General features: G+C 43.0%; 1 protein-coding gene across 1 annotated transcript in view; it reads right to left on the bottom strand.

Annotated features, from left to right (window-relative positions):
- Positions 1-21,702, bottom strand: part of KIF20B (kinesin family member 20B) — a 556,993-nt gene that overhangs the window by 303,948 nt on the left and 231,343 nt on the right. The window contains exon 9 of the mRNA XM_085621389.1: positions 20,610-20,721. Coding sequence (XP_085477515.1) covers positions 20,610-20,721 — 112 coding nt within the window. The remainder of the gene's footprint in view (positions 1-20,609; positions 20,722-21,702) is intronic.

The raw sequence follows: 21,702 nt of genomic DNA, 5'->3' as shown, positions 1-21,702 counted from the left end.
CCCTATCTTTACTCCCAATCCGGAGTGCTCTCTGATTAAGAAATGTTTTGCTCTTCTCCACTTGATGTCTCCAGGTTCTGGTATCTGAAATTCTTATTCCTAGGTAGTCAAAGTGTTTGACTTTTATCGTGGAGCCTTTAATCTCTATTCTAGCGCTAAAGGATCTGGGTGTATTTATCCCCATAAATGTTGTGTTTGATGGATTTATTTCAAGGCCGCTCTTTTTGCAGAAGGCAGCAAAGGCTGTCAGGCCTGCTGTAGGGGTGGTATACAAATATCACATGCAGTGTTAGGGAACATGGCACAAAAGTATGTGTGACCTGTGTTTTCACTTTTGTCTGCACCATGAAACGCAGCCTGCAATGACAGTCTAGCATGTGTTTGGTGAGGGGGGTCCCTTAGGTTAGCACAATTCATGCTGCTGCCCTTACGGACCCTCTTTAGTATATCTCGGGCCCTAAGTACCAGGGGTATCATTTACTAGGGACTTACAGAGGGTGCAAAAGGTTTTGCCGATTGGGAGGACAATTGTACAGTTTTTAGTGAAAGAACACTGGTGGCCTGGTTAGCAGGAACCCAGTACACTTCAGTCAAAGCTGCAGCAAATACCAGGCAAAATGTGAGGGGTTCAGGCAACAAAAACCCAGCTTCCGACAAAAGCCTCCCCCACCCACAAACAAGGAGACTCTGCCAAACCTGGGAGACTCTTCCTAGTCTGTCAGGAAGGAGAAAGGCTGGATTGTTGCAGGGTCTAATCGGCTTTACATCCTCCTGTCTAGGTGATTCCCTCTGGGGAGCTGACCCATTTCAACAGTGTTAGGACCAAATGTAAAATGCCTTTTGTCTACTACTGTAGTGTCCTCACCAATTCTCTTGGCTTGGGGATCAGAGGTGTCTACCTCTACTAAACCTATCTTAGCCAGGGCAACCCCCAGCTTACCCAAAGAGGTTACCCACAACTTGAGTAACCCACCATGACCAACAAGGTCAGGGGTCCTAGCTTGCTATTTGACATGGGGTCAGACCACCATGCCAAATACAGCGCAGCCATAAAGGCCAACACCCAGCAGAGGCAACTGACAGCAGGGTCGGTGCCCAGAACCACACATATAGCTCTTCACTGACAAGTGAAGGTACTAACTCACAGGCTGCTTTTGGCTCAGGTTGCCTGTCTGCGGTCTTAGAGTAGGGGGCGTTACTACATCCTGTAGCAAACACCTTTCTTCCACTCGCTCTTCTGTCAGCTGAGAAGCCACCATCTCAGGCTTAATTAACAGTTGCCTGACTAGTCAGGGCTTCTTGTGAGTCAAATGGGACAGCACCAGTGCCATCTTTGGAGTTCTCCCCTCCATGGGTAGAATCCCCTTGAACCACTGGCACTTTTGCTAAATGTTGCCACCTATCCTACACCTTCTCTTTTTCCTCTTATTTTGGGGATTACTTGCACTAGCTGCAGGTTTAGCCCCACCCCCCACCAAGAATTCTTGTGAGGACTGGCACTGGACCAGTACTTTTTTTGGTTCAGACCAACCTCTGGGTGGTCGTTTTGAAGGGGACAGTCAAGGGGGAGATCTGTACTGATTACCCCCCTTCTCCAACCAAGGGACCCGGCTACTTCTAGGGGTACTAACACCACAGTCCAATCAGAGACCTCCCCTGGGATAGCCCTTACTCTTAATATATATCCTGGTTTGAGAGTACTAACCGGTCATGGACAGCAGTGTGACTGGCAGAGGTATCGCTCAGGGCAGTGTCTGGGATCCTATTCCCCAGTAGGGGGTGGAAGTGTCTACTCCCCTCTGGAAACTCCAGCTCACCTTTTTGGCCCTCATTCCAATTAAAGGCTAGGAGTAGCTTCTCAAAAGCTACACGAGCAACACCTGGAAGTATACTAGTGGGTTTGTTTTTTATTTTTTAAAAACAGGAAGGATCCTTGGCTAGGTGCTCTGTCTTCTTACAGTTAAGGCATCAAGCCTTCTACGGGTCCCAGTTATTACTCTGGTACCCACTTTTGTTTTGTGGTGTGTTGAAGCCCTGCCTCCTGGGCAGAGTTTTGGGGCCTACAGAGGACTCCTTACTTTTATCTGTCTTCTTCTCTTGGGGGACTTTTAGGCTCCTTTCTTTTGGTCACAACCACCATACTAGTTTTGGACACTCTTGTTTTTACCCAATGATCAATCAGTCTTCATCCCCAACTCTTGGGGAGAGACTGGCCCCAGGTCCACCAGTTACTGATGAAACTTCTCATGAACACAATTACTTAACAGATACTCTCATAATTAAATTTTAAAACCAATCATAATCATGCACACTGCTACCTTTTAACCAACCACCTAGTATTTTCATTGAAAAGTAAAAAAAAAATCAACCCCGTACTGGCTAAGGTTTTTTCGAGTCTCCCTGAAGTGGATCCTGTATTCCTCAGTGGTGTGTCCCAAGCCCTCAATCAAGATATCCTTCATGAGGCCATCAAACTCTGCATCTGTCATTCAGTGTCAGGAGCCTATCCCTACACTATCCTGAGAACAGCTCCCAAAGAACAAAAGCTACCAATACTTTTGTTCAGCGGTCTCATTTTACAGGCTCTCTAAAAAGGTTGTAAACCATTTGGTGATATCATCACCCTCTGAGCATTTTGGGACAATCCCGTTGGGGATTTTAGACTCAAAACCTTCTTCCCCATTTATAATTTTGCTGCCACCACGGATAGGTTCTAGGCCCATCTCAATTCTTTTCTATAGCCACGAGTTTAGCCTCTAATGCTATCCTCCTGGCTAGGTTTCTGAAGATCTGCATCGTCATTGTCTGCCTCTTCTGGGACACTGCTAGGAGTGCTCCCAGTGGAGTTGATTACTGAGGGGGTAGTGGTGGAGCCAGAGCCAACCTAATCCACCTCCTGGTCTTCTTCACCTTCCCCAGTGGGGGAACCTATGCATGCTAAGGCCATGTCGTTTTCTGCGAACAACTGCTGCAGATGAGCTTTTGTAGGCTAATGTCCCATGGCAAGTTTCCACGCCTTAAACAGCTCATTAAGTTGGAGTTCCCTACAGTGCTGATAGGGTGCCAGGTTGAATTCCTGGGAAGGCCGTGGATCTGACATGGTTTTTAAAAGTATTAGGGGTCTTTTTATGAACTTACAGAAAAAGTCAAGTACTACTAAAGGCCCAACTGCTTTACTACTTTTTAAAATTCTAAACAGATTTGTAATGGGACTTAACCAAGGACCTAACAGATTTTAAAACAATTTACAAAGGAGAAAAAAAAAATGTCTTTGGCTACAGACAAATTTTGATTCCTCTGTGGTATCACTTATCAACCAAGTGGTACAGCAGATGCCAAGTGTTGTATCCCACAGCCGCACCACTAATATACGAAGCTGGCTCTTAATGTGATATATCAAAAATATGATATACCATATAAAGAGTCCAGGGATTCACTTGTGAGTGGACAGGGGCTTGCTATGCAATCCACAAGTGCTCTATTAGGGAGTAGTGTGGTTGAGCAAACTTAGGCTCAACACAGAGGAGTGCAAGAAATTATTTGCAAACACACACGACTCAAGAGGGGAGATCCAGAACAATTTATAACAAGCATTGGCATAGACAATAGGTCTCGCTTTTGGGACCTTATAAGTATTTAGTTTTGCAGCACAATATCCTTGGTGCAACAACATCAGCTGCTGCATGGCTAAACCTTGTACCTTATAAGTGTTTAGCCATGCCACGGTTGATGTTGCACCAAGGATATTGTGCTGCATAACTAAATACTTATAAGGTCCCAAAAGCGAGACCTATTGGCAATGCCAATGCTGGTTTTAAATGGATTGTCTCTCTGCCGGTTTATGTTATGTAGGCCTGTATAATGCACTCTTGTAGCCTTAACTGATGGAATGAGCTTTGCATGTGTTGGTTAAACTGTTGCGCTTTTAAACATTTTGAGACGTGTGGGATAATGGGCTGCAGATCGCTCAATTAATTTGAAGATATTTTAATTTATATACCATTTTATATTTGTTTTAGATTGGTGTTCTGTGTTTGCTGTATTGATTTAATTAATTGCTATTTATTGTAGATTTGTATGATATTTGTAATTGCTTATGTCAATGAATTGAATAATGTGCAATATTTCTGTAAGAATGCATTTCTTGGAAATAAAGAGTCTGATCTGATTATACATGTGTGCATTCATACATAGCACAAATATATTCCTGTTCTGCTGAGGCCACCCTCTTCACTGACTATAAAGATGGTTCTACATTTTGAATGAGGCCATACAAATTGCACAGAAAGGTATACTTTGCAAAAGTTTATGAAATTTGTTGCAGCTTCACAAAAGCTTGCAATCTTTGTCACGTCACTATGAAAATCATGAAATGTGGGGAAATATAGGTCATCAGCAAGTCCCGTAGTGGTTGCAGGCAGCAAAGAAGAAATGGTTGCAGGCAGCAAAGAAGAAATGGGCACAGACCAGGCTACATGCAAGTAGCAGTTTAATAGGCAGGTAACTGAGTTGCATTACGTTAGGAGTCACGAGATGCGTATGTTTTACAGTGAAAGTGAAATATAATGACCGTGCAAACTGATTAACTGTAATTTTGCTGCAGAGCATGACATGCACAATCACGACAATGCCCCAAATCGTGGATAGATATCCGATGCCAAAACGGGAGAGGTTACGAGGACAGTGAAATAAGTAAAGAAATGAGAGTGGCGGCGCAGTGGGGGAATAAAAATGTGAAGGAGACGCGTGAACTAGCCAATGTTCGCATTAAAGTCTGACGAGTGTGGGAGCTAAACGCCATAAAGACGGTGAGATGCGAGTGCGATCTCAATGAAAGATAGGGCTTATGGCCTATTCACAGCGCAGTGCTGGTTAAGGGAATCCCATAGGTAAAGCACAGTGGCTTGCATGGACAGGCTGACGCGCAATGTAACCCCACAAACTCGTCCCAACTGTATGTAGTCCAAACGGAAACCCCAACAGTAGATGGGGCAATTAGTGTGAAAACAGCTAAGCAGGGGTGGAGAAAGTTAATACAACTGAACACTAATTGTAACAAATTAAAGAATGAAATCAAAAACGGGCACTGTGCAATAAGTTACCGTGTAGTGAAAAAGATCTAAGAGTGATTAATGGGGTAACGTTATATACAGTGATTATATGCCAAATGCGACAAAAAGAAACACAGCAAGCAACAGAAAATGTCTACTGTCTGAGGCGGCATTGACTTAGTCGGAAGTGAATTGCTCCTTGAAGAATTCACATCAGATGCTTCTGAAGTTAAGAATAACAAGCCAACGAGGAGGGAGGGGGAGAAGAGAGGAGGAGAAGGGAGGGGGGTAGTGAGAGCAGACAGCAATGGAGGAGGCTTAATGAGCCATGACAGAAAGGCAGATGGCGGCTGCGGGCGTGCATGCTCACGTGCACTCAAGCTTTAAGCCACCAAAAGCCTCTGGTGGCACTTTTAAAAGCCACTTACTAAATGTCTCGAAGAGACAGCATGCGCTGTCTCAGGCAAAACCGAAAAATACCAAGTAAATCGTTCAGGTAAGAAACTTTTTAAATATAAATTCTTTTACAATTTCTGACTCCTGCAATGTTATCCTATGGAAGGAAGAAACGTTCTGCATACAGGTATAGTACAGCGACTTACAGGACCAATCTCAAGGAGTTATGGTGAGTGGTGGGTAAGGTCCAATGGCAGCACCAGCAGTACACCACCAGCAGCACGAGGGCGGCCGGGTGCAAAACAGCATTGGGAGCCAAATAGGTTTCTATGGAGATCGGTCATGGCAAAAAGAGGCTGCAGGCAATGGCTAGAAGGCCAGTCAAGGTGAGCCAACAAAAATAAAATCAGGAGATGAAGATAGGCAAGAGCAAGCGCAAAAGCCCATGCGAAACTAAGGGTGAAATTTTGCCTAGGGAAAAGCCTTCTACCTATCCAGCCCAATGAAATTGCCCTGCAAAATAGAACTCACGAGGCTGAGATGCAGACTAATTCCTTTAAAAGCATATACATTTTGGCACTTAAAAGGCTGCCCTGACCAGAACTGTCGATAGTGAAGTTTTAGGCAGGAATCATTGAACCATGTTGTCTGATTTTCCCCGGTTAAAAAAGTTTAAGGTGCTACTGGTTCAAGATGATAGTTTGACTCTTTGGTTTAACACAATGTAACAAAGTCATTACTGCATGTCTGAGTGGAGCGGACACACAGCTTTCTGCTAGGTGTGTGAAAGAGAAGCATTACATTTACTGAACTCTAGCCCCACGGGCAGTTAAACATAGTAGTCTGCCTGCTTTACCTTCATTTTAAATACTGCTGCCCAATGCCATCCCACTATGCACTTGTACCCACAGCATTGCAGCCCTGCTGCTACAGCCTGGTTAAGATCAGCAGGGACTAGGCACAGCAGGCCCGCTGCTATCAAAGTACTTTGCAAACAAAATAGTTTGAAGGTTTTATTTATTTTGATTTTATTTTGAAGGTTTTATATAGCGCGGACAAGACCCTTGCGGGTATCAGAGGGCTTTACAACAAATAAGGCAATAGAGGAAATCGACATACATAAATATTGTTAGTTAAATTAGTCCAAACAATGGTAACTGTTCCAGCATAGCAAATATCTACAAGTCTGCATCTAATAGTTCAAGTGAATTTGGCCAGGAGAAGAATTTCACTTCATTTTTAAAGGATGCCGCGTAAGGGTTCTGCCTTGTTTTTGGGGGTAAGGCATTCCAAATCCTAGGGGCCATTCCTGAGAAGGAGCAGTTATACGTTTTCTTCTTGGTAAATTGTTGTGGCTTCAGTAGAAGGTTATACAAACTCCTGTTGGTTCTGATACCACCCGATGGTATTAATTTCTCTGCAAGGTATCATGGTGTTTTGTGATGCAATGCCTTGTGTGTCATACAGGCGATTTTCGAATGTATTCTGGCCTCAAAGGGGAGCCAGTTAAGGGCACGCAGGTCCGGGGAGATGTGACAGTTTCTTTTGGAGCCTGTGATTTGTCTGGCGGCTGCATTGAAAGATGCTCTTAGTCGGGCAGTCGTCGTTCTGGGAAAGCCGCAGAGAGCGACACTCCCATATTCTACTCTGGGGATTGCTAGCGATTGGACGGCCTGTTTAAAGTCATTAGCGGGTATGAAGGGTTTCAATTTTCTTAAGGTGTTAATTTGAAAGTTTGCTCCTTTAGTTGCTGCGCTGATGTGCTTCTGCATATTTAGCTTATTATTCAGATCTATGCCTAGCGATTTGGCAGAATCGATCAGGAGCTGTTTGCCGTCTAGTGCTGTTAAGTGCTTCATCCATTCCATGATGGTGGTTGTTTGGCTGAGGGGCGCTATTAGGAGGAATTCTGTTTTTAGGGTGTTTAATTTTAAGTGGTTATTTGCCAGACAGGTCTGCGTTTTATGGAGCGTTGAGTTGAGGGACTTGATGTTTTCCAGTGAGTGTACCTTAATGTAGAGTTGTGTGTCGTCTGCATACATGTGGTACTGGACCTTTGATGAGTTGAGAAGCTCGGTGAGTGGTTCCATGAACAAGTTGAAGAGTGTCGGGGAGAGGGAAGATCCTTGGAGTACTTCTAAAGTGACTGGAGTGGGTTTGGATAAAGATTGGTTGGCCTTGAATCTTTGTGTTCCGTTTTGAAGGAAGTGATCCAGTTGAGAACCGTTCCAGATAGTCCCATTCTATGTTTCAGGAGGTCTAATAGATTGTCGTGTTTGACGGTGGCGGAGGATAGGTCTAGCAAGATTAGTAAACAGGCTTTGTTTTGGTCCTGTATTTTTAATGCGTCATCAACTATGTGGGTCATGGTAGATTCGGTACTGTGCCCTGATCGAAAGCCAGATTGGAATTTATTGAGCAGGTTGAAGTGACCAATGTGGTAGGTAAGTTGCATGTAAACACATTTTTTTAATAATTTGGCCAGTGTGTGGATGTTGGATATAGGGCGATAGTTATTTAGGTCTGCTGGGTCAGCCGATGGTTTCTTTAATATGGGGGAAACCTGACCAGCTTTGAGAAGGTCAGGGATGGTTCCTTGTAGCAGAGAGGTATTTATAATTCTGGTCCATAGGGGCACTAAGGTAGGTAGGAAGTCTTTTAGGAGGGATGCTGGGAGTGGGTCAGCAAAGTGATTGGAGGGATTTAAGGCCGTGAGCATTTTTAGAATAGTTTCTTCGCTGTAGAGGTTGAATGAGGACCAGTCTGCGTGGTTTTTGAGGTCGAGCTTTGCAGAACAACTAAGCGGGTTCCTGAGGGGGGTCCTTGAGGCGATCATGTGAGGGTTGGTGAGGGCTGACAAGTCATTCAGTAGGTCTATCTTTATGTTTTAGTTGTGAAATAGGACGCTAATGCAGTGTAATTGGGGAGTATTTCTGAATTAACTTGAGGTGAGTGGGAGACACCCCTAGATTGCTCTTTGATTATTTCAAAAAGTCTTTTGGGGCGATGCTTGGATTGGTCCAGTTGATTGCTAATGAAGTCTATTTTTGAGCATCTGATTTTTCTGTAATAGGCGTTTCTCGTGCTTCTGTGTAATTTGAGGTGAATAGAGGAAGGTTTTGCTCTCCATTGACGTTCAATTGTTCTTAGTGCTCTTCTGTCTTCATTTAACCTACCGCCATACCATGGGTTTGAGAATTTATTGGAGATACTTTTCAATTGTAGTGGAGCTAAATTGGCTAATAACCTGTTCATCGATTGGAAGTAGTGATTAGTCAGATCGTAGACGTCATGTAAACTGTCCGGTGGAGGCGTTTTTCAGCTTTCTCTTCCAGATTTTCGTTCTCTTAGGTTGAACATAGAGTAGTTTAACTGGTTCGTTGATATGGAAAGTGCTAATGTGATGGTCAGACCAATCACATGGGAGGATCGATTCCAGTTGGGTGGCGTCTGCTTTGGAGATTACTAGATCTAGGGTTGAGCCTTTTTCATGTGTGTGGCTGTCACAAATTTGGGATAGGTTAAGGTCAGTCAAGAAAGCTTTGAGGCTATTGACCTCAGGATCGTCAGGGTCATTCCAGTGGAGGTTTAAGTCCCCTAGGAATATCTGTGTGTTCTGGTGTCCGGCATTTGTGGCTAGGATATCCATTATGTGTTCAATAAAGTTAAGGTTGTTTCCTGGTGGATGGAAAAATGAGTGGAGTGAGCATATTGGGTTGTTATTAGAGATTTCTAGAAATAAAAATTCACAGGAGGAAAAAACCGGGGAGCTGAGACGTTTCACAGAGGTAGTTCTGGTGAATGCAGGCAATACCACCTCCAAGCCTATCAATTCTATCTAGTCTTGTGATGTGATAGTTAGGGGGACTAGTATGTCTAGGATGGGCGAGGATGAATCGTTAAGCCAAATTTCCGTTAAGATTGTGAGGTCAGGATCGTTGGTTAGTATGAGGTCAGCTATATCAGCTGCATGACTGTGGAAATCGCAGAAATTACCGTTAGCATAGGCTGAAGCCATTTTGTTTGTGGCATCCATTTTCGTTAGCCATGTGTTAGCCATGTGCTTCTTCCGTCTTCACTGTTGCCTGCTTTTCTATTCTGCTTGAGTCATCAACTATAGTTAACTCCTTCAGTACTGAGACAGAGCACTGGGCATGCTCGGAAAGGCCTGTAGCTGCTAGAAGGCACCTGTCTTAGACTAACTGTCAGGCTATTCCAACTGAAGTAAGCAGTACATCTCCCATCCCACTTTGTTGACCAAGCAATTTCTGTATGCCCATGTTAGTCAATAACTATTCCTGTATATGCCTGTACCTCCTCTTTGAGTCTCCATGCTTACTCAGCTGTAAACTGGGTATGTAAGGCCCATGGCCTCTGTTTTCTATGGACTACCTACTACAGTGGCCTGAGGGTACTGTATTGACGTAGTCCCACTCATGAGAAGTTAATAAACCTATTTCTTTGATATTACAGCTTCCGTGCCAATCTCTTCTTTGTTGGTTTAAGAACTAGTGGACAGATAAGGGTGAACCCCTGCACCGGTGGGGGCCTCTAAAAAGGCTCATTTCCACAAATTGGCACCAAACTTGCTGGGCTCCTTGGAGACGCGGCCATCCAAGGGTGTGGTCTTGACGGAAGACAGGAATCTACTGAGGAGGTACCCTGCACGAGGAGCCCCTTTGTCTTTGCAGACCGACGTGTTTTTCCGGTTTTCCCGATCTGACCCTCCAGGTGTTGGCCGGTGGAGGTTGGAGACTTTGGTTAAGGTCGCTAAAGCGACACTCTTGTTTTGGATCTACTTGGCCAAGATTCTGGTTTTGTTCGATTTGTATATTGCAATGTACAAAGGCAGATAATGAGAAGTTTTGTCTCTAATTTTCACACATTTGGGATAAGTACTATATTTGGGATAAGTACTACTTTAGTTCTATTATATTTACTATAATATTTTTGGCATGCCTGCTCCTAGCACACTTCGTAGAAAGTGTTGCTGTCTTGGAGGTACCAATATGGATCTAGAAAGTAGTCAGCCGGCTACCCTAGAGGGGACACCTAATAGGTTTATGTATATTAAATATGGTATTTTTCCGTAATGTATAGTACACTGTGGAACAAATATATGTAAAAGGATCCTGATATACGCACGTAGTAAAATTCGTAAGTGGTGATACAGAGCGCTTTTGAGTGTTCCGCCAGGCCAATTGGTAATTTGGCGTATTTTGGAAAAGGTCTGGGGCTAGAGCCTGTCTGCTTGACTATAGAACAGTCTGTGGGCTGCCTCCAGTTTTTTTCCTGGTGTTGATTTGTGGTTTGAATGTGTTTTTGAGTGTCTCCGAGGATTGCAGACTGACACCGGTGGTGATGCTTGTGAAGTACTTGTTTGAGTGAGTAGCGACTGTGCTCTTTGTGTAAGGGTGGCTTGCCTTTGCAAGCTGTGTTGTGTGTTATGAGTGTGTGGGCCCCCTTCTTGAAAATGTCTGGAATGAGCTCAATTTGGTTTGTTGTTGTCATTATGTTCTGCGGATGCCATTGGAAGAATTACACTTTCAAATGTAAAGAATGAATTATATAGAATATCTTAAGTAGCTGCACGCTACTATTAAAAGTAAAGCAGTAATAAAGTATAGATGTGTGAACATTCAATTAATGTGTTGCCACAATGGTAAAAAATTTGAATTAAAACTCAATAGGAAAAAGTAGACCACAGAAAAAGCACAAATGTGTGTGTTTTACACAACTAGGACTCAAAACAAAATGTTACAGCATTACCCTTAGATAAATTATATTAAATATTAAAAGGCATTCACATTCTATGAGTATTTGGTTGGTGCCAAAATAAAAAGCATCCTTTTACCACGCTGCCAACGATAGATTTTGACTGGCTTGGAATGCCTGGTTTTTAACTAAGCCTCATTCCCAGCACCAGAAAGAGCTTATAACAGCTGCTCAAGTTGTCTGTCTTAAGGAAGCAGTCTGTCAGAGCAGAGGTCATAAAACACAGCTAAATAAATAACACAGCCTTTACCCAGGCACAAACTACAAATAAAGGCTGTGGCAACTAGGTTTCAAGCGAATACAGAATGGCCTAAAAGCACATGCATTAAAGACTACTAATTTTGAAAGTTAGAAATACAGCTTCATCATTGTAGATAAAAGAGAAAGGATAACAGTAAAGACTTTCTTTCTCCTTGCTTTTCTAAGAAACACATCTGTGGTTCTGATGGTAAAAAATTACTGCTTTTTACAAGACAAAGTGAAACCAACTTTCTCTGTTTCAGTAAAGCTTCTGTGCTTAGTTTCAAAGGAAATTCTGTAAGTGTTATAATGCATTTAAAGACAAAAGGAAAGGAATGAGGCTTGCTTTTCATATGAAGAAGCAACAAAAGGGTTAGTGATCATTATTCAAAAACTGACTACATGTAAAAAATTATTAAAAGTCACTGCACTAAAATCGTGTTTGCATTATCATGATCTTTATAATGTCTAACATCACTGTGCAAATTCAGTAATATTTAGCACTGTAGAAAATTACCCTGTGAAAATTGTGCATTAAGATTTCAATGATTAAATATATTGTGCATCCAAATTAAAAAAGGTGAGTATTAGTTTCTCCAACAATGACAATATTACTGTATCTTAGTGACAAACTTAAAAAATGATTTCTAGTATGGCCTAATGGCTGCAGCTCAAATACAATTAAAAGTTATATATATAAAAAAAAAAGGTTTACAAAAAGAGTAGCTGTACAGACATGTGAATTACATTGCATGCCTTAATGCACAATAGTTCTGGGCGCATTATGGCATTCTGACAACTAATATTTTGAGCTAGTTTTTTAGGTGCTAGAAAAGCACAGTCCACAAGAATAAAAAAATAAAGAGTAAAAGTTACATCCTACCTTTAAAAATTTCAGCACGCAGGCACGGAGCAGGAATACCCCCTCAGTCATGCGAAAAGTTGCTTTGAATTGTAATGGCCACATGGGAATAGCTTTGCTCAGACAGGGGATAACAGGTTTAAGGGTCAGAGGCCAAGTTCTGTATTTCGAACTGACCAGCACTACTGACAGCAAAATGTCCACGCAGGGAGTTTGAGCATTTTTTTTTATCTGAGGTTAGCCACTGTGACAGTGTGTGATTTTCACTTTTAGGGGTCTACAGTACACTATGAAAGCATCACAAAGTTTCATGATGTGTACATGTACATATATAATTGTGTAAATGCAAGTTGTACATTTAGTCTATAGCCCTTGTAGAAATATTTGATTGAACTGGGAACATATTCCTTTTCAGCGGATTCGCTTCTATTTTGGTCTACAGCAAATAACACGTGGTAAGCAAACGCACACTCCAGTGCCACTTGCTCTAAATAGGAAAAACAGATCTAATACCTGCTTGTAATGTTGAAGAGTAGTTTAACAAATTAATTCCTTTGTATTAAGTATCCCGATTCTAACATTGCAGGATAAAACACTAGAGCAAAGTTTACATTACCTGTAATGATGTCTGAGGGTATAATGTGCCTCGGAAAATTAGGGTCAAATTAATTCTCAACTCATGTTAATATTATTTAGGATATAGTCATTAGTAATTTAACTGCATTTAAGAAATGGAAGAATTTACTTAGTTGTTTCAATGAACTTATGGCCTTGATTAAGCCTTCCTGGAACAAGATTGGACACCACAGATCTGTTTCAGGTAACATTAGCTGAAGGAAATATTGCATATTCTGTTAGGAGTAGATGGGGATATCACTGTTTTCTTTAGACTACTGATATAACGTTATCAAGGGGCAGCAACGTCTGTGGGTCATGTTCAGAGAACAGCTCTGCCATGTATACAGAATAATGGTTTTTAAATTAAAATTGTTGTGCTAGGGCCAGATAAGGCCATGAAATTGAGCTTGCATTCATGCGCCATCATGTTAAAACAGTACAAAAACTAAAGGAATTGGTAGTTGGTTTTGGGGTAATGTTTTCTAGTTAGCTCATTGTGCACCAAAATTTACAAAGTGGTACAGTCCAATAGTATTAGATATGGCCTCCTTGATATGGATTCCCCTAGCTATTTACCGCCTACAAGTCTGTTTGTGCCCAGCAGCCAGGAAAGGGGGTAAATATTGTCCGCAGGAGGTCACCTGTTTAGGTTACTGTCATGGGGGGTAGAAGATTAGCTCCTGGGCAAATTAAGGGTAAGCAAAATTAAGTAATACATTGTCCTTTTTTCTTGGTTTATGTGCCTATTGTGTGTGTTATTGTGAGCTATTCTGCGTGGAAAGTACGCAGGGCATCCCTCCCTCCCCCCCCCCCGCCCCCCCAGCTGTCTAGGAATGGCCATGAGACAATTAGTTGGGCTCGCTTTAGTTATGTATTGAAGATGTTGTGAATATGTTCTTAAATAGAGACAAAGCACCTCACCAGTGTAATTCTAATTGGCTATTAATACTGTTTGAACAAATTGTTAGAATTAATAAAATAAGCCATTTTACTGCCCAGCCTGTCTGTAAACTGATGCAATATGGAATTAGATAAGAATGAAAGGATGGGTAGAATAAACTGATGTTCCCTTATTTGACCTTTAAGGGGAACTATATGTGGGTAGTTTTTGTTCCAAAATTCCCAGGTGGCAACACCATTATTGTTTATGTTATTACAGCACTACATAAGTCGCAGAGGCATTATGAGTCCCTCTTTAGTTAGTCTATGTAATTAAGCTGACATCCTTGCTAGAGCTGGTGAATAGTTTTTTTTCCCCTGAATACAAATCTTACATAGTCCAGATCATGAAACGTAGTATACACATGGTTCACAATGCTAGGGAAAATGCCTGTGTGATCTTTAGCAAACATTTTGAAGAAAAATATAGCCCTATAGGAGTTTGTTTGCCACAACAAGTTCTGCTGGAATGTTTTATGTACTTACTATGTTAGGATTAATTGGTCAGTTATTCATGCAATACAGATCTGTTACGTTCACAGTTCTAGGGTTTCCGGTTACATCTATAACATGAGAGCATGGTCATAAAAAAAACATAGTTGATCTTACGTAAGGAAAATAATTCTAGAAGTGTCCACAGTCCTGTACAGTGGTGAAAAAAAATCACAAGTAGAAGAAGTATTGTGAACTATAGGATTCAGGGAACACAAGTTTGCTAACACAAGAAACACCCAAGAATAGCTGTTGTGAAATTCCTTTCTTTTTTAGGTTCCTCAAATGAATAATATAGTAATACACTCATGTAAGGATTCAGAGTATGTTTAGTAAATGAATACAGACTTTCCCGGCTGCTTGGGATTGGGAGAGAAAAATTAAGTTTACCCTTGCCAGCTCACTAAAAGTTCGTTTTATACTTGCAAATCGGTCCATAAGGGTGACGGTACACTTTAGGACCGGATTATCGCCATATGAAGTAGTCTTGGATGCCCAGTTAATGTATGGGGTCGTCCCGAGACCTAGGCACTTTTCTGAGATTGAATACCCTCTTTTGATTATTTGTATGCCTTGCCTAAAGATCTCCGGTCTATTCACCAACAGATATTTGCTGCCTTACAACCATTGGCAGAGGGGCCGAGACATCAGATCCAGCCTGGGGAGTCAGCGCCAGTTCAGCTTGAAACCGAGGTAAAGGGAACCAGCAAAGGCGTTGCTGGCAACTATAACAGCAGTGAAGGTGGAAGACTGGAAGAAGCGTGTACCCCTACCACTGTCTTGGGTGAAAGATGGGGTCACAAATCAGGACGGAGAGCGGATTCCTTTTTTTTCTGATGCCCAGCTTAGAGAGGCAAAGACCGACAAGGAGGCTTTGCTTGAGGTGACCCCCTCTGAAACAAGGGTTGCTTCAGATATTCCAGCATCAGGCCTCTGAGTTCCGGTCCCCAACTGAAAGTGAGCCTGCACCTTTGTTGATCAAGAGGTGCCTGGGCACACTACGTACCATCTGCGGCACCGACAAAAGAGCAGTGCGCCAGCAGAGCACCACAGGAGTTAGGGAAGGACTTGAGTTCAGGGTACAGGTGCTGTGCCTTTGGTGCCTGTTAAATTAGAGTGGAGAATACTGGTGAACTGCCTGAGACACTGGACAGGATCATTGAGGTTATTTGCCCTGGAGGGCGATTGCCCTATCCTGAAAGAGTCTTTTTCCCTCAGCCTGGGCTGTGATTGTTTTCCTGAGTTGCAAGTTGTGCAGCTCTACCGTGGGAGAAGTGAACATTTGATAAACGATAAGAGCCTGCCTGTGAGGTTAAGACAGACACAGGGACTCCCCCTCTGGCTGGTTGTACAGCGGCTTTAATTCCCCGAGGACTTTTTTTGTTCGCAATGTACCCCTTAGGTCGTCCCATTTTTGAGGAGGAACAGCCCTTCGCAGCTCCTAGTCCTAATTTCCATGGCCCCCGTTTGGTCCTCCTGGTACCCCAAAACAAAAATTGCTTTTGTGACAATATGTGTATTTGCTTTAATATTTGCATTCGGAATACGGTGTTTTCTGCAAGAGAAACATCTTGTGTACACTTTAATAAATACTACTCCGCCCCCTCCGAACATATCATTGGTTCTCTAGCCCTCATAAAGAAGAACACCAGAAGGTCTATCAACAAAATGTTTTTATTTAGAAATGGCATCAGACATGTGTTGTTGGCTATTTTGAAACTGAATAAGATAGTCACTGGCATACATTGGAGCCCTGAAATTTGGAATTGGACTGGGTGGTTCTGGGATTTACTTTCTGCTTGGGGTTGGAAAATATTGACAGTTCTGTTTGTGATAGTCATTATTTTCTCCTGCTATCTGTGTGTTCATTATGGCCCAATGCTCTGTTCCCTTTGTGCTCCTACCTATACCTTATAAATACCCGCTTAACTAAATGTTTAAAATGTAAATGCCCGACTAGTAACTGATCATGAGATTAGTCAAGTGATGTTAGTGAATATAGGAGATAACTTTTATGTTTCCTCTATTGCATAGTGAATGTCTTCAGCTAATGCTAAAAGGGACATCTGTGGAAATCACAGAAATTACTGTTTGCATAAGCTGAAGCCATTTTGTTTGTGGCATCCATTTTCTTTAGCCGTGTGTTAGCCATGTGCTTCTTCCGTCTTCACTGTTGCCTGTTTTTCTATTCTGCTTGAGTCATCAACTATAGTTAAGGCCTTCAATACTGAGCCAGAGCACTGTGCATGTTCGGAAAGGCCTGTATCTGCTAGAAGGCACCTGTCTTAGACTAACTGTCAGGCTATTCCAACTGAAGTAAGCAGTACAGTTGGAATAGCCTGACAGTTAGTCTAAGACAGGTGCCTTCTAGCAGCTACAGGCCTTTCCAACTGAAGTAAGCAGTACAAGGTCGTAGAGAGCAGTCGCCACAATCCCTCTCCTGTACAGATATCGAAGCATGCTCTGAACTGGGATGAAGTGGCCCTCGGAAAATCTGAGAAACTGGGCTGCGTACGGCAAGGAGGCAGAAAGGTGGTTCTATATGCTACCTGATCGCTTGGTCAGGACTATAAGCTTACATCGGCTGAGTCTAAAGTGGAGAGTCTTCTACCAGTTCGCGGTTCACTGTACGACACTCGGCAAGATGCCCACACGGTCACAGAGACAAGAGAAGGAAAAATCTACAGCGGAACTTGGTGCTATTCCGAAGGAAACGAATCGAGGAGCTAAAGGGAACTGCAAGGCAGCGGCAGCAGCGGCGGCACCCTCAGGATCTAATCAGAAACCACCCCCTGTTAACAAAAGGGTGATCCCCCCAACGACTACCAAAAAGAAAACGGTGGAGAGGAAAGCGGAATCACAAGACAGAGCAACTGCTGAGACTGCAGAGCTCGGAACGCAACGGCAAAATGCCTTACGGATGTCGAGCGAGACAAAAACTGCTAAATTAAAGGACGCAATACTTCGGCAACCTACTTTGTCTGAGATGTTCTCTGGTAATGCAGCTGCCCAACACGTAGATCTGGCTCCAGCAGTGGAAGAGCTTGAGCGGTGTCAGAGCGCGGACGCCTTCCAGGACCTCGAGGACGCCGATAGCGCCGATAACGTGGTTGCTAAGCAACCCCCAGCCTTCCTGCCAGAATCAACAGAGCAGACGGAGCAGACGGCCGGGCAGATAGACAATCAAACACCCGAGCGGCGCATTGGAGGCAGCAGCGAAAGGAGTAAGGTGAGGGCTGGGGTCGACCTAGAACCACGAGAGAACCGGGCAGTGGAATTAGGAAATTCAGACATGTTGGGTGCTCTATTGCAAGTGGAGGCAGGGATGGGCAGCTCTCACCCAACAGCAAAGGAGAGCATTCCACTACACTCTTTGCCTACCGATGTTGCAGAGAATAGGGGGGCCGGCTCTCCAGAGGGTGATCGTTTCTTTTCGCTGAATGAGGACTCTGAGTCAACAATATCTAGTGAAGGCGGTCTAAGTGGGGGCTCTGATACTGAGACCACCTCGTCAAAAGGAAAAAGTACCCAGAAGAGGGGAATTAAGCCGGGTCGTCAGAAACCCACTTCAAGCACGAACAAAAAACTTCTCTGGGATTATACAGCTACACCAAGCATACATCAAGAAGACAACCAAGTGCCAATTGGGGATTCACCCCACCAAGCGCCATTTGACTTACTATTAAGTACTTTGAAACAGATGCAAGGGGAGGCAAGGGCGGTGAGTCGGAGAGCTAGACAGGACAATAAAAAAATCCAGTCCTCCCTTAAAAAAATGAAGTAAGCAGTACATCTCCCCTCCTACTTTGTTGACCAAGCAATTTCTGTATGCCCATGTTAGTCAATATCTATTCCTGTATATGCCTGTACCTCCTCTTTGAGTCTCCATGCTTACTCAGCTGTAAACTGGGTATATAAGGCCCATGGCCTCTGTATTCTATGGACTACCTCCTACAGTGGCCTGAGGGTACTGTATTGACGTAGTCCCACTCATGAGAGGTTAATAAACGTATTTATTTGATATTACTGCTCCCGTGCCCATCTCTTTGTTGGTTTAAGAACCAGCGGACAGATAAGGGTGAACCCCTGCACCGGTGGGCCTCTAAAGAGGCTAATTTCCACATGACGCGAGTCCGACCTACAGTTTAGTAGGATACCTTTTAGCCGAGCCTTGGTAGGTATAGTGTTAGGGTCTTGTAAGTTCAGAACTCTATTGAGGTTTTTTTCAAGGATACCTCTGGTAATGCGTCTCGTGGAATAGGAATCATCTTGGCCCTTTAAGCCAAATGAAATGGTTCTAGACATGCTATCAACTGGTTTATGAATTGGCTGTTTCAGGATGGCTAGGATTAGTGTGAACCAAAACCAACGTGCTAAATAATGTGGCAAAATGCTCTTTATTAACCATATTTGCTTCACAAGTTTAATGAACCTGCATAGTGCTGGTTAGTTATCCGTCAGTTATTATCGTAATTTCTAATCCGATGTGATTGCACTCTGCACTTCATTCATTGGCGTGTGACTCCCGATCATTCTGATGCGATCCCCCTCCTTGCCCCTGCAACCTAACAAATCTATTAGAAGCATGTCACCAACTGGTTTACGTACAAGCCCCTTTAGCCTGAGAGATTGTACCATGCTGTATAAGAATTACCCTTTAACCTTTCCTTTCCACATTGGCCAGGTCAAGCGAAGACTAGTTATGGCAGGCCTCTTACCATTAATAAAGCACTTTAGTAACATGAGGGGAATCCACTTGGCTCTTGAAGCTCAATGAAATTTCCGGCATACGCCACTAATCAGCTTATGATATTGTTCTCTCAGGCTGACCAGAATAAGTGCAAATTAGATTTGACCTCTCATCTGACAGCGCAACAAACAACTCACAAATAGTGCTAGCACCACCAGCCCAAAGGACTCGCTCAATGCACTTTATCCCTCTGGTTGCCATCACCGTTCTCCTTATGTCCGATGAGACTGCTCTTTGCACGACATTTACCAGCCTGCAGCCTATTGCTCCATTAAGTTGGGTTTAGTAGGGACACCCTCCAGTCCTACATTCCTGTCTGTTGGGAATAACCTGTGATAGGCCTTGCAGGTTTCAACATTTACAGGGTGGCTTGCAATCTTGTCCCGAGTCACCAACCATGCGATTTCACAGCATAGCCTATGACAATGTCAGATCTTGCTGATAGTAACGTCATCCCTTACCACAATGAGCCTACCAAAGGAACCGGTGTACAAACAGCTCCACGGTGCTACCTGCTAAACTTCCCAAACCTCTAATGTAGCAATCTTGTCAAATTTTAACGATTTTTTTAGTGTGGGCAGAAGAGAGCTCCATTTCATTGGTAGTTTATTTTATATATTACTATATTAGAATTGACTTTAAAGATGTAAAGTATAAGCATTTTTACGATGTACTAAATTGATACATGTACGCACGAACTGATTGAGACATTATCTGACTTTGCTTTGTCTTCATATGTTCTTCCTATATTGTTATGGTTTTAAATAAAAATTGATACTGGACAATGGATTGTTCCAAAGTAACACTGGGTGGATGGATAACGCTCGCTTAGACTTCTTGGTGCACTTAGGTCTACAAATTTCAAGATGTAGCCATGGTTTGCTACATATGAAACGGATGACTCTTGCTAGCTGACATTATGTGGTTACACAGGTCACTAGACAGGTGATCTAAAACCTTACACCATAGAACAGATAGGTAAAAGAAGTCAGTGCAGAGAAAAGTAAATAGGGGGCAATATGATCACATTTCTACACACCCAACATTGGGTGTGCAGTCGCATGACAAATCAGACCCCTAGTGAAAATGCATTTCCGCCATGCACAATGGACCACGCAGAGCCAGCAACACAGTAGGAAAATATGGCATAGGGAGAGAGAAAAATATTTCATCAGAGCACATGTAGTGGTTGGTGGAAATACTGTGCAAGCTTAAAGCCACAGACTTCAAGACAAATCACGGCATTCAGACAAAACCCAAAGGAAAGCTTTATCCAGTGTATGTCTTACTCATGCTCTCCGCTGTTCTAATTTTGAACATGAGGAGTAACCGAAAAAGAAAGGAGTAGAAACTACAATTAGATTTTAATGCATGAAAAGAAAAGGCATCCCGTTCAAGTCCTGCCTCAGTTTTAAAGTATATGATGACAAATCAGAACTTACTCCTCAAGATATTAGACAAAATTTCTAAAGAGAAAATTGGTTACCTTCTACTTGAAGAGCTGTTAAGCTTAGTGCTAGCAAAACTCTGGCATCTCTTCCCCAAATGTAATAGTTTGTAAGCTTCTTTGGAGTCTGAAACCTCAATCCACTGGAGATCTATAAGAAGCAACCAAACAACACTAGTCTGTCAATTCTATGTTGCAGAACTGATATAAGTGAATACATTGGTTCAATGGTTGCGATCTAAAAAACAAACAAACTACAGTCAGTTAAGTGCAGATGATCCATGTGTCCAACAATTTACACTAATTTTCACAGACTGCCGTATATTTCATCAGCGCGCAAGCAGAGTGATACACCAAGAGTCGCAGTAAACATTTTGCAACGTTCACCCACTTGTGGGCTCAGGAGAGGCGGTAGGAAGGCAGTGGTGCCTTCGCAGCCACAGACTACATACGGGAAGAGAAGAAACTGCAGCTCTCATCCAATTCAACCTCACTGCAATCTTCAATAGTCTTCTGCCACACACTCATCAGAAGATTCGACATCATCCAAGGACCAACCCTCAACTGGATAGGCTCCGTCACAGGAAGAACTCAGAGTCATACTACCACCCTGCACTTCGAAATCAAAGAACATGATTTGTGGAGTCCCTCAGGGCTCATCTTCTTCCCACCCAGTTTAACATCTATATGGGTCAGCTCACCAATATCATCAGATCCCAAAGCATAACCATCAATTCCTACGAACTCATCCAGTTCCTGACCAACAAGACAACCACCAGAAGAAATAACTTCACACCAACTGCATGATCACGGTAGCAGAATAGATGAGCAACAACTGCCTGAAGATCAACTACGGCAAGACTGAAGTGCTGGCCTTCAGAAACAAGAACTCTCCATGGGAATTAAGCTGGTGGCCACTAGAGCCAAAACTCACACCAAAGCCCACAGTTCACACCAGAAACCTGGGAATCTTCCTTCGCCAAAAAACTAAACATGACAGGGCAAGTCAGCTCCTCCTGCTTCCAAATTCTATGCATGGTATGTGAGATCATCAAATGGCTGCCCCAGAACACAAGACGTACCATCACACAAGCAGACATCCCTAGTACACTACTAAAGCAATGCACTATAT

The sequence above is a fragment of the Triturus cristatus genome, chromosome 1_2 (assembly GCF_964204655.1).
Source record: "Triturus cristatus chromosome 1_2, aTriCri1.1, whole genome shotgun sequence".
In the NCBI taxonomy this organism is placed as follows: domain Eukaryota; kingdom Metazoa; phylum Chordata; class Amphibia; order Caudata; family Salamandridae; genus Triturus; species Triturus cristatus.
Note: the sequence above shows the minus strand (reverse complement) of the source record. Positions and strands in the feature narration are given on the sequence as shown.